This window comes from Erpetoichthys calabaricus, chromosome 1 (assembly GCF_900747795.2).
Source record: "Erpetoichthys calabaricus chromosome 1, fErpCal1.3, whole genome shotgun sequence".
Lineage (NCBI taxonomy): Eukaryota > Metazoa > Chordata > Cladistia > Polypteriformes > Polypteridae > Erpetoichthys > Erpetoichthys calabaricus.
The window spans coordinates 41,201,119-41,215,085 of record NC_041394.2 but is presented as its reverse complement, the minus strand read 5'-3'; the positions used below and the strand labels follow the sequence as shown (position 1 = coordinate 41,215,085).

General features: G+C 39.5%; 1 protein-coding gene across 1 annotated transcript in view; it reads left to right on the top strand.

Annotated features, from left to right (window-relative positions):
• The window catches only part of zgc:65851 (uncharacterized protein LOC321113 homolog), a 30,638-nt gene extending 24,984 nt beyond the window's left edge, over positions 1–5,654 (top strand). The window contains exon 4 of the mRNA XM_028798582.2: positions 1,321–5,654. Within this exon, the coding sequence (XP_028654415.1) occupies positions 1,321–1,564 (244 nt within the window). The 3' untranslated portion in view covers positions 1,565–5,654. The remainder of the gene's footprint in view (positions 1–1,320) is intronic.
• The last annotated feature ends 8,313 nt before the right edge of the window (positions 5,655–13,967 follow it).

The following is a 13,967-nucleotide window of genomic DNA, read 5'->3' as shown; positions in this document are numbered from 1 at the left end:
ACGTAGGTACAATACATAGAAAAAAAGGCAATGTGTTCCGTGGTTACTCTGTCAGGTGGGTGTTAGCATATCATAATCTCTTGGACCAATAGCAAGAGTTTTCTGCATTCGACTTATATGACCAACATTATAAAATACCGGAAATTCTAGGGTAAAATCAAGTCCAGATTTATCCATGGGAGAACTTATCCGTGAGTATAAACGAAAGGTAAATTATCGATGCTAAATTGGCCCTTGAATGTGTGTGTGTGTTTTTCCTGTGATGGACTGGTGCCCTGTCCAGTGTTTGTTCCTTCTTTGTGCCCTATGCTTTCTGAGATAGGCTCCAGGATGCCCTTTGACTCTGATCTGGATTAAGCAGGTTTAAAAATCACATGACATGACCTGTTTAGTACCAGGTAGGACAAGTTTTTGTTGTCAGAATAACAGGGACTCAATGAGGTGTTTGGTTTCCCATGACTCAAAGGGATCACACAGTACATGAAGATTTTTCAGCCACACTTTTATGTCGCAGTCCTTTCATTCTACCTCACCTCAAAGGTACCCTGATGGACTGAGATTTTTGGACTGTGCAAGCGAATGGAATAAACTGGTGTCACCATCACGTTTGTGAAACCAGTTTGAGATAATGTGTATTTTCTGACGTGGCACATTATGTTGCTGAAAATACCTATGTGAGAAATCATAGACTGTTGCCATAATATAATGTTATGGCATTTATTGGGCATTCAGTTTTTTTTGTACCCTAGTGTTCTCTATGTAAAAATCCAGCTTTTTCTGGGGTGCTGAAACCATTATGTCACATATCAAGGCTAAATGGACATCGAATTACAAGCATATTTTAATGTTTGCTCAAACAACCACTAAACCTCCTGACCCCATCTGTGTGCTATATATATGGAGCTGCAGCCATATAGCTGGCTCTTTGCAGAGTTAGGCTGTTTAGGGTGAGGGGCAGATGGACCTAATAAAATGACCACTGAGTGTATATTAATTAAAGGTAAAAGTCTATTGATTCTTGACCCAGTAGTGGGCATGTCGATATTGGGCATTTCAGTCTGGAGATACAGTATAGGTGCCACACATATAGATCTACTGGGAGACATGTAAGGTGGTGGCATGGAGGAAAATAGTAGAAACTAATCACAAAATGTGGAATGTAAAGATATTGTGACCAATTTGAAGGGTTATTAAAAAATAAAAAAAACTGGGTTATTAAAAAATAACAAACTTTATTAAAAAAGGACAATGATTCTTGTGTTTCATGTTGACTCATGCCGTACAAAACACCGTACTTCTGATCTCTCTTGTACTTTACAGGAAACTTCTGGAGGGTGAAGAAGCCCGTCTCAAAGTGGTTTCAGGAAATCTGCAGCACTATGGATTTTCCAGCTATCAAATGACCTCCTCAGTACCAAGATTTAGTTCCTTCTCTGCCCGCATGAAGGAAGAACTTGAGAGCAATGAAGATGAGGATGAACAAAAAGATGAGGAAGTGGAAGGAGAAGAAGATGATGAAGAAGAAATGAAAACAACAGGAAGTCCACCCAATAGAAAGCATTAGTGATTCTCGGGTAGCTCTCCCAGAATTTCCTGTCCCTCATCTTCTTTCTCGTCACCATTCATCTCTCAGTTATACTAGTCTAAGATGGTAATGAAAAGCAGCTTAATAGCATCAATGTGTCCACAAACCGTGGCCCGCATGCAAAGTGGTGCAGTAAATCTGATATCACAATTTCCAGGTTCGGTGCAGTAGATAACCAAGGTTTAGCCTTGGCATGTGCCATTGTCAATGTAGATGACATTCTTTGAGCAGGCACAAGGTGGACAGGTGCCATGAAAGGTGTTTGTATTTAGGTCCAATTTTCTGCATTATTGTGCATTTCTCAGAGTAAGTGCTATCAAATTGTTAACTGAAACCCAATATTAGATTAAAGAGAAATTCAGTGAATGAACAAAACAAAGTTGAAAACTTACCTTTCTTTTTTATTAAAGAGAGTTATGTAACTCCCAATTTCCAATGTGAAAAAAATAATTGCACTTACATTCTATAACGATGGCCACATATTTCATTATTGATGAGTGCCATGAAGCACCATGGAAGGATTTTTCTTCCTCTCCTCCTTTTAGGATTTCCTCAAGTCTTCACATTTCTGAGCTTTTGGATGTGAACTGTTTTGTTTCCAGGCTTTTGTCACAACACCATAGTGAGACTTAATTCAGAACATCACAAAACACCAATATCGTCAGTCATTCTGGTCTAATAATCTAACAAAATCTTGTTGGTGTTGACCCAAGACGTCAGTCAGTTCCCACGTCTGCATCACTGTGTGACCCTGAACAAGGCAGGCAAGTTAAGCATAAAGATTACCTAGAAATGATCATAACATAACCTGATCTTGTAAGTCACCTTGGATAAAGGACTGCTTTCTCTTGCTTTGGTCATCAACCCTAACGCTGGTTTGTCACAGCAGTTGTCCACTCTGTCCTTTTCCTTACTTTCTCCTAATTGATACAGTAAACATTTTCAATCATCAGGCTGATGTACTGCCTCCTTGCTGTGCCTTCTAACATATAAGAACATAAGGAATTTTACAAATAAGAGGAGACCATTTAGTCTATCAGGCTTGTTTTTTAGCTAATAGATAAATTCCAATATCTCACCTAGATACTTCTTGAAAGTTGTCAAGGTTTTGGCCTCAATTCCACATCTTGGTAGTTTGCTCCAAATTCCAGCATCTCCTAGAGTAAAGAAGTACTTCTTGGCTTCAATCCTAAATGCACTCCCAGTGCCCATTCAAAATTGTCAGATGGTGAGTGTGATCAGATTTTTATTCTTCTTAACCAGAAGGTCCCATATTTTTTCCTTTCTCCTCCCTGCTTGTTGAGGAACACCTTCATTTGTAACCTGATGAATCCACCATATCTGTCATTTGCCCTATCAATTATTCTGTTGTCTCTTATTAATGCAGTCCACATTTCATTTATGAACAATGCTCAGCTCCATACAAAAGTCCTCAAAAATAACACCCCAACCTGACCACCTGACCTCTGTGACAAGCGTCTTGCTGTGAAATAAGCTTTTCTCCAGACATGATGAGGCCCATGTTGGTAAAAATGTTCCACTTTTGACTCGCTTGCCCATTTCACAAGTACTCTTGACAATCATCTTGGTCATTTATTTTGTAAGTAAGTCTCTTCACTGGTTTTCAGGTAATAATACATCCCATTAATATAACACAATATAGTTTTTTCCTTATTTAATGCATTAATTTTCCTCCATTCTTCTCTTTGAATTGTATGATGCCTGCTACATTCTCAGACCTGTCTAATACAATTCAGAATTGGCAGGGAATGGGCAGAATTGGGTGCAAGGCAGGACACAAAATTCTGGATAGAACACCATGCCAATGCAAGGCCCACTCTCACACACCCACAATGGCCCAATTTGGAATCACTAATTAACCTAACATGCATGTCTTTAGGTTACGGGTGAAAAACCACAATACCTGGAGAAAAGCATACAGACATGGAGTTAATGTGCAGACTTTACACGGACAACAAGCAAGTAAACAAATACATAAATAAAGCATTGAACAGAAAGTCTAAATAAAATTTAAGGCTACCTCCATATTAATGGTGTTTTTAAACAAAAATGATCTTCGTCCACATTAGAGTTTTCACATCGTTTAAGAAAGTATCTCCATCCACAACAAAATGACTGAAAATAAATGTGGCATATGTTTTCCTACACTAGAAATCCTTGAAGGTATGGTAATGCTTCTGGCTGTGGGATTTATCACAAAACTGTATTAGCTGGTAAATGATTTGACTTTTGCGCATGTGTGCAGCATTCAAACTGTACAAAACAGAATTTAGATGCATGTAGGAAAGCAACACAAAATGTGCCATGCAAAGCAATTCTTCAGTGCCTTCTGATTCTGTTGCAATATGATTTTCTTCCATGAAGTGTGACCAATCAGGGAATGTGATGATGTAATAAGCATAATCCAATCAGGGAAAGGCTGCATAATAAGCATGAACAAATAGTTTTGTTAGAATCTGTGTTTTTAAGAGCTTCCCTTTTCACCTGTCCACGTTGCAATGCTGAGCCTGTGCTTTCAGAAGTATACGGTTCTGGAAAGCATTTTCAAAAGTCTCAGTTTTTGGGGGTTAAAAATATCAGGGTAATGTGAAAGAAAGACAAAAACAGAGACTAAAGTTTGAATTTTTAAATGTCAAGGTAGTAGTGTGGACATAGCCTAAGACTGCTCAAGAGGATGAAAGGAAGAATGGTGTCCAGGAATGATGGTCTTATCCAGTAAAATAACTGGACAGATCCTCATTGAATAAACTTTATTTATTAACATATATACACTATAATTAACTTTATTATTTAGCCACTGAGAAATGGAGGGGGATGGAGGAATCTTCTAACTGAACAAACTTAGATGAAGTGACAAAAGCCACATTTGGAGGATGTGTTTTCCATCTCGAGTAATTCCAAAAAAAATGTATGAGGGTCAATGAACATTCATCAAGGTGAATTTTGACAAATAGCTCTTCACATGTGTGATCAGTGGTTAGCATTGCTTCACTACTATAGGTAACAATTGTGCCTGGCCTCTTTCTGATGGTGGGCTCACCATCACCTTAGCTGTGGAAAGTGACGGATGATCCCTAATGGAGATCTTTGTGAAAATTCATATCATGTTTTGGAAAATTTTGACTGGATGGCCCTTCCAGTTAAGATTTTCTCAGTATATATGCATTTGGAGTGGTGGAACCTCACGGTCCTTAAAAATATCTTTGTAATCACTTCCAGATGGACATGACATGTTGAGATTTTGAAGAATCAAGGTTGGCTGTGGTGTATTGCCTCAATTTAACTGTGATGGTAAGAGCCTACACCAGACAGATTTATTCTGTTTGGGCTGCCCTCATTTTGGCCTGAGTTTTAACTAAAGTACACAAACAGCTGATTCTCACACGCCTGATTATCTTATATACCAAACTTTTAAGTCTTTATTTCCATTAGACTCTCTTCCAAATTCAGTAAAAAGCTATAAAAGATCTAGTGAAATTCAATGTGGAAAAATATGCAATAATGCAAAAAAATTGGACTAGGGGATATCTGCTGTACCTATTCTGGCCCTTTAGAATAATGCCATTATGTAATATTTCCTGCCCTGACACCAAGCCCAGTGCCAGAACTCTGGCCAGATCAATAACGTAATATTCTCAAACCCACTTAATCCAATTCAAGGTTGCATGGGGCTATAGTATATTAAGACAGCATTTGGTACAAAGCAGGAACTTAACCCTGGAGAGAACGCCAGCCTACCATAGGGCCTACTCTCATGCACACCTATGGGGTCGTGGGAGGAAAACCCACACAGATAAGAGGGAAATGTGTAAAGTCCACACAAACAATGAGTCGATGAGACAACAACTCTATTGCTGACCAACCATGTCTTCCCCTGTTTAGAATTCCAGGTCTAGATGGAAAGGAAGAGCATCAGCTACATTCTACCTGATCTGAACCGAATTCTTCATAATGGATTAGGGATGCTTTTGGACTAGTTTGGCCAGATTGGGGCTTGAAGTGTTCACTATTCTATGTGCTGAAGCTAATAAAGAACTGTTGTCCTAAACAGTGTGTGTTCTCCTCAGTTGGCCTCTTTAGAACAGCCTCATTTTTTTAAAAGTGTAACTTCTCCTCCATTATGTGACCTATAGCATGGTTCAGTGCCTGTACTGATGTAGTAACACAGCCAAATGTGCAGAGTACTGGACAATTCATTCTTGCATTTCTGAACAAAAATCGTATAATCTGTGGAAGCCTGTTTCCAGCACTTTTTCTCTACCTTTATTTGAACACTGACAATATGAGAAATTTGGGCTGGATCTTGAGTTTTCTAAAGACAGAAGTCGAAATTCAAGTGGAAGTCTTTGATGTTAAAGCCCAAGTCAAGCTGCAAGTCATTTTTGATTTTGTTGAGTTGAAGCCGAAGTTAGAACACTGATGGCAACCCAGTGGAATTTTATAAAAAAATAAGTTAGCTCCATTATTATTAGCAACGTTTATAGAAGCTAAAGACTATAAAATTCTACCTGAAACTTTTTGCCAAGCATTAATCACCATCTTTCCTAAGAAAACTAAGGACCTTCTACAATGTGCATCATAAAGAACAATCTCATTCCAGAATACTGATGTTACATAAGATACTCTTCAAAGTTTTAGCCAGAACCAAGACCAATCCGGATTTATTACATGCAGACACTTAACTTCTAACCTTCGATGTGTCTTTAATATAATATATTCATTCTTTAATATATTCACTCATTAAATCTTACACCCCAGAAATCTTATTATCTTCAGATGCAGAAAAAGCATTTGAGATGGTTGAATGGGACTACCTATTCACCACATTGCACAAATTTGGGTTCAGCCCAAACATATGTGCATGGTTCAAACTACTCTATACTAGTCCAGAAGCCTCAGTTTGTATTAACATTATTTCAGACTACTTCAAACTCGACATGGATACCACCTATCACCACTGCTCTTTGCAATAGCCATTGAACCATTAGCTGTTTACTTTCAAAATGCATCAGAGATAAAGAGGATTATCAGAGAAGAACTTGAACAGAAAATAGCACTATATGCAGATGGTATGGTACTGCATATATCTGACCCACAAAAAAGTCTGTGCCAGCAGTCCTAAAAGCACTAAAAGTCAAGATAAATAATATCATATGCACTACTCTTGGTTGAAATTAGAAATGATTTAATGGATTATCATGCCCGCCTGTCAGGCTTATTTTACTCGGAGCTGTAGTAATATCTACTTGTTTCCAATTGCAAGAATGACGTCAGCACAGCAGTATGTCAGTCTCAGTCACCGATCACAGGAGACTAAGTTGTTACTCAAATCCACATCTCTGCTACCCTCTGTATTGCCCATTCCTTAGATCAGAGTTTTGTAAGTGAATCAGTTTGATCCTGGATCCCTCAAATGGGATCTACAACAACTGCAGGTTTGTATTTGTAAATCTATTCAAGGAAAAGCCAGTACTGTCAATTTTTGCTAGCATGAAATTACCTGTAGAGTAAATTTGTCATTTGTACGTTTCACTTGCGAATTTCAGTGAACATTAACTACATTCTGCCATATTGAATTTGTACATGGCCTAGAGTATGGCCAGTGGGGGAAAGTTTACCAACTTTCATAGCCTATCTGTCTGATGGAAACTTCTTGCTGAAAAGGCTATTAAGTTAGTGAGTGAGGGAACAGCAGGACAGTTAAGGTCAAAGCAGCAACATGCATCCTTTATTTCACACATAAAATCCCTTAAATAGATAAAAAGGATCACATTAGACACTTAAACCCAGATAAACCAAGAGACAGACTCAGGGGGCCATTGTCTATTCAGGCAGAATGGACACAAGGCTGAAACCAATGCCAGTCCCCCACAGTGTTCACCCCAATACAGGGCCAGCTTAAAGGCCCCAGCTACCCAACACAAACATCTTTGGAATGCTTTGATTAAAACATTTGCTCATTACACTACATGACAACAGTAATAATAATAATCATAATAATTCTTTACATTTATATAGTGCTTTTCTTACTAATCAAAGTGCTTCACATATGAGTGGGGAGCCACTTCCATCATCATCAATGTGCAGCATCTTCCTGGATGATGTGACGGCAGCCATTATTGCGCCGGTATGCTCACCACACATTAATTATTAGGTGGTGAAGTGGCGAGAGAGGGACAACTAATTAGAGACAGGAAGTAATTAAAGGCCAGGCTGACTAGGCTGTGAATTGAAAAAGCACCTTAAGCATGGGAAAGGTGCTATATAAATAAAATGTATTATTATTATTTAGCCTATACATTGGTATTCACCCTACTCTTTACAAAGGATGCCCAGGTATCTTCAATGATGACAGAAAGTCAGGTCTTGGATGTTCCATCTCATCCGAAGAACAGCGCCATTTTTACACACGGTGTCCCCTGCAGTGGGGCATTGGGATCCACATTCAGACGACAGGGTAAGCGCCGCCTGCAGGCCTCACCAACACCTCTTTTGGCAGGAACCCAAGCTTTTCCTAGATGGTCTCCCATCCAAGTACTGGCCGGCTCCAAACATGCTTAGCTTCAGGTGGATGACCTGCTGAGAAGTGCAAGTGGTATTACTTAGAATCTTACAGGAAAATGTATCTACCACCAGGGCATTCTGGGTGTATGCCTAGGGGCCCGTGACAGCAAGAGGCCTTTTATCTAATCCCACGCTCAATGAGACAAGGTAGTGTCTTATGGGCAGAAATGATCAAGGGGGACGAGCATCAAGTCTTGTGCTGCAATCAAGAGTAAGAAATACTGCACTGCATTAAATGACATGGTGTCCATATGCTGCATTAATCTTAAATATACAGTAAACGTCTATGCGTGGAAGTGTGTGTGTGTGTCTGTCCGGCCTGGAAGTGAGAGGTGGAGTCGGGGTAAGAAAACTCACTTAGCCTCTAATAACACAAGCGAGCCCAGCACGTCAGCAAAACGAAACCTCAGAAGAAAGACAAAGTCATCCATCCATCCATTTTCCAACCCGCTGAATCCGAACACAGGGTCACGGGGGTCTGCCGGAGCCAATCCCAGCCAACACAGGGCACAAGGCAGGGAACCAATCCTGGGCAGGGTGCCAACCCACCGCAGGACACACACAAACACACCCACACACCAAGCACACACTAGGGCCAATTTAGAATCGCCAATCCACCTAACCTGCATGTCTTTGGACTGTGGGAGGAAACCGGAGCGCCCGGAGGAAACCCACGCAGACACGGGGAGAACATGCAAACTCCACGCAGGGAGGACCCGGGAGGCGAACCCAGGTCCCCAGGTCTCCCAACTGCGAGGCAGCAGCGCTACCCACTGCGCCACCGTGCCGCCAAGACAAAGTCAACTAGCCGCTAACATTGGCAAAACGGTATCCCTTTTACTTTTTCTCCCACCGCTAATGCACAAGTGATGCAAGCATGTTGGCAAAACAAATCCTCCTAGGAGAGGGATGCCTGACATCTCTACATGTCCATTTTTTTCTGACAATTTCAATAGTTTCTAGGACTTCAGGCTTTTTACAGCACAGGCTTACACAGCTAGTAAAAGTATAATAAACTCTCTGCTAAGTCACCCAGGGGCCTATGGGGGTCCTAATCCTCCAGCCTTGAGCCAAATAAACTATGAACATTGCAATATTAACTAAAGGTTTGCTCATTTTTAAATTTCACTAAAAATGCAGAAGCAAATCAGTAATGCATTATTTAAATCTGTCATCTTTTGCAAGAAAACAGAAAAAAACAAGTAGGAAAATTTAGGTGTAAACATTCAGGAGCGAATGAAGATGTGGTTATGTGGTTTCAACTTTGGAGCATTTTAAAAACTTTCTAGTCACTTCATCTAAGAGTCATTATCCCAATTTTATTACATACCAGTAACAGCGCATTGCACGATTACGTGCAGTGAATACACTTGACCTGAGCATTCCTAGTTTTCATCCCCTTTCTCTGTACGTTTACCATTCATTTATCAGAGGTTGATGCGCTTGCTGCTTCCTGAGCAGCTTGTCTTTTCTCCACCCTAGCGGCCCGCTTCTTCTCTTCTTTTGTCAGTATCTTTTCATGTTAAAACTGATTAAGTCAGTGTTTGTGTTGCAATTACTTATTATGTTTTCCTTAATTTTTCACTTAAGCTGGCACTTAAGTCTTCAATCCGCCTCAAGCATGATTTAAGATATGAAGAGGTATGGGAAGTAATGGCGAAGGTGTCAGGGAATGAGAACGGCACCCTGCTGTCGAGATTTGATTCTACAATAAAATAAAAATAAAAAGAGTAATAACCTTGGAAGTCAATCATCACCCCGAAAGCCAACAGTAGAGGTCACGTAGTATATGTGTGCCAAATTTCACGTCAATAGTTCAAACGGTTTGCGAGTTACAGGTGATTTAAAATAGCGGTAGCGCTATAATATATAAAGAAAGACAGCCTGCTCTGAAAGTGGAATGACAGGGCCAGTTCATTTATTTTTACTATTTGCTGAAGACATTTGGGTTTGAGATCGAAAGATGAGTATGAGGGGACAGTTCGGAATTTCGGCCTTTATTTCCTGATATTGACATCTAGATTTGTTAAACAATATGTAAGATAGCACCTTTTGTAACTAACCACACAGTTTTTCAGCAAGCAAAAGTATAGGAACATGGGACTTAGAGGGGTTTCTTGTCCCCCAGTTGTGTCCTGTTAAAAATACTTAAGCAATAAAGAGCTCTGAATGTGAACTTTTAGTTTTAGCCTTGGAGTGAGGACTGCATTTGTGATTAAAAAGGATAAGCTAACATGAAGACCAGAGAGCTGTCTACGGGAGACAAGCAAATCATTTTGCAGTTGAGAAAAGAGGGAAAAAATCAATCAGAGGCATGGTACAAACACTAGGCATAACCAATAGAACAATCTGGAATGTTCTGGAAAGTAAAGAAACCACTGGTGTACTGAGGAATAGACATGGAACAGGTTAGCCAAGGAGCACAACAACAGCCGTTAACGACCAGCATTGTGAGAACTCTGAAGAAAAAAAGAAATAAAAAAACCAAAAACAACCAACAGTCAGTGACATCACCAACAACTTTCAAGGTGAAGGTATCACAATCCACCATTTGAAGAAGACTTCGAGAGCAGAAATATTAAGGCCATACTACAAGATGAAAACCACTTATCAGTAGTATGAATCAGAAAGCCATATTGGAATTTAGAGAAATGTACAGAGAAAGCCAACAACATTTATTTATAATGTACATTTTCATACAAATGGTGTAGCTTAAAGTGCTTTACAAGATGAAGAAATAAAAGATTATATGAGACAAAAATAAGACTAGGCTTCAAAACTATGTAACAAAGAATAAAGTAAGGTCTGATGGCCGGGACGACAGAAAAAAAACAACTTCAGTTGGGCTGGAGAAAAATAAACAAAATCTGCAAGGGTTCCAAGGCCATGAGACCACCCAGCCCCAACTGGGCATTCTACCTAACATAAATGATCTAAAGCAGTCCTTATGGTTTTCAGGTTTCACGTGAAAGAAGTACAGAGAAAGCCACATTAGAATGTACAAACACGTACAGAGATGAGCCACAAAAGTACAGGAGCAAAGTTTTATGGACTGATAAGACCAAGATTCACCTCAGCCAAAGAGATGGACAGATCAATGTGTTGAGGAAAACAGGATCTGCTCATTAATCCAAAGAGTATGAGCTCACCTGTCAAGCATGGTGGAGGTAATGGCCTGGCTTGGGCTTGCTTGGTTGACTGTAGAACAGGCTCAGTAATCTTATTTGAGAATGTAACTCATTACAGTAGCAGCAGAAGGAATTCAGAAGTCTACAGAAACATTTTTTCTGCCAATTTACAGACTAATGCAACCAAACTAATTGGGAGGAACTTCAACATTCAGTAAGGCAATGACGCCAAACACACGACCAACTGAACAAAGGAGGAAAAAGTGGTGGAACAGCACAACAAAAGAAGAAACCCAACCGTTTTATCAATGAGTTGCAGGCTTGATGAAGTTATTACAAGAAAGAGTTACACAACCAAATATTAAGTGTTATTCATTTTAAGAGTATCCGTTTCAATATTTTTGCTCATTTAAAAAATTGGGAGGTATGCTGCAAAAGGTGCTCTCTTTTATACTGTTTAACATCTCTAGATACCAATACCAGGAAACAAGAGCTGAAATTCTGAACTCTCATCTTCTTTTGATCTGATCTCAAACTCAAACATCTTCTGTGAATAGCAAAACAATGAATTGATGGTGCTGTTCAAATATTTTTGGAGGGGATTATATTTTTGTAACTGAGCTATCTCTCTATTATAAAAAAAAATCCTGGGAGATGGGAGACGAGACGTGATCTTCACGTTAAGATCACGGAATACACTTAAAAGACCAGTGAGACGAAAGAGAATGGCCACAGAGTGTCTCTCGGGGACCTTAAACATGAGACTTTGTTCCAAGAGATTGATCCAGGACCGTCTCGCGATGATGTAGAACATGAGATTCTTGCAAGACACGCCCTACTTACAGCCAATATCAAATAAGACCATGGGCAGCCAAACACTCAGTCATGTAAAGGATTTGAGCACACACAGATCCAGGGTCTAAGCGCATATAAAGCGTATAAGGACAATACGTTATAAATGAAACGTCGACGACTAAGCGAAGAAGAAAGCAGTCTGGAGAAAAGAGACTCAAAAGCGTTGGAGAGGAAAATGAGCAAAAAAAGAAAAAAATATAATCTAGGTGCAAATTCAGAAAATAACGAAAGTATCAGCCCGGAACAAGTGGAATTGAAAAAAAAAATCACGTCCAATCGGGCTCAGAATTTAAAAGACAGAGAGTAAAAGACAAGGTAGAACTTCATAAAGACGTTCACAAACGTTGGCACTATACACATTCAGAGCAGGTTAGAGATTATGAAAGCTGTGGAATCGAAAGGCTCCAAAAAAAAAAAAAAAAAAAAAAAGTTGGTGTGATACACGTGGAGTATGTTAAAGAATATGAAGGTAGGAAAATAAGAAAGTATAAAAAAAAAAAAAAGAAATTAAAGACCCCTGTAGCACAATCAGAAGGAAATTTTTACTCGAAAAAGGGAAAATAATCACCACGGACCAGGGGCCTCATGTATAAATGGTGAGTACACACAAAAATGTTGTGCAAGAACGTTTCCACGTTCAAATTCCAATGTATAAAACCTAAACTTGGCGTAAAGCCACGCACATTTCCACAGTAGCTCATACCCTGTCGTACGCAAGTTCTTTGCTCGGTTTTGCAGACTGGTGGCACCCAGCGTCAAAGCAGTGCTAATGTTCCTGTGTGGTTATCTTTTCTTTTTCAGATCCACATCCCTGACGCGGCTTTATAAATACACTGAAATTAACCGCATATTGTTTATTAGCTTAATGCATCTAATTGTAATTAACCTGTAACAATATAATGGTCCACGGAATGGTCAAACTATTCTAAATACCATAGCTGCTTTAGCATTGTTACTCTCACTGCATCTTCTTCTTCTTTCAGCTGCTCCCATTAGGGGTTGCCACAGTGGATCATCTTTTTCCATTTTACTCTCACTGCACCACTCACGAGTATTTATATCGCTGTATCCGAGTGTGAATCACAGCTCTACAGCAGCTGATCGGAAAGAGAATTATCGGTATGCAGCATCAAGCACATGCTGCCTCAGACATGCTGTCTATTTGAACTGCTATTTGAACTATACACGCACTCAATCAGTCCATCAAGTGCTCCTTGTAGAACTGTTTGTACTTATAAGTACAATTACCTCACTGTAAACTTGCACTACAGTTATAATATTGCACAACCTGAGCCACTTTATAAAGCACATATTTACATATGATGAAGATATAATTTTTAAGATGAAATGCAGCAAAATATGTTTATTATATTATACAGATAAAACTTTAACTACACGGTGCCGCAATGCTAGTGAGGAGCTGGAGCTTCGTTCAGTTTGTTCCTGCCTCGCGCTGTATTCTTGCTGTGGCTGGCGCGACACTGGAAGGATAGATGGATAGAATAATTAAACATGTACTACAAAAATATTTCAATGTTCCTTAAAAGTTTTGAAGAATTGGCGTTCTAAGCTTACAGATGGCTTAACATCCATTACAAAGCTGATTGTGTGGCGATTGGGTATTTGGAGAAAGCAAAGTAAGGACAGAAATTGGGGGTTGGTACGTTTGAAAGAGACAGTACTTCTGTAATAAAGTCTTTCATCGAAGGTCGCGCATGGCGCAGCAAACATCTTGCGTGAGACATGAACACTCACTGCGCCACTGTGTTCCCATGTTTAATAACACGCTTTAACTCCTATCATCATGAAAATAT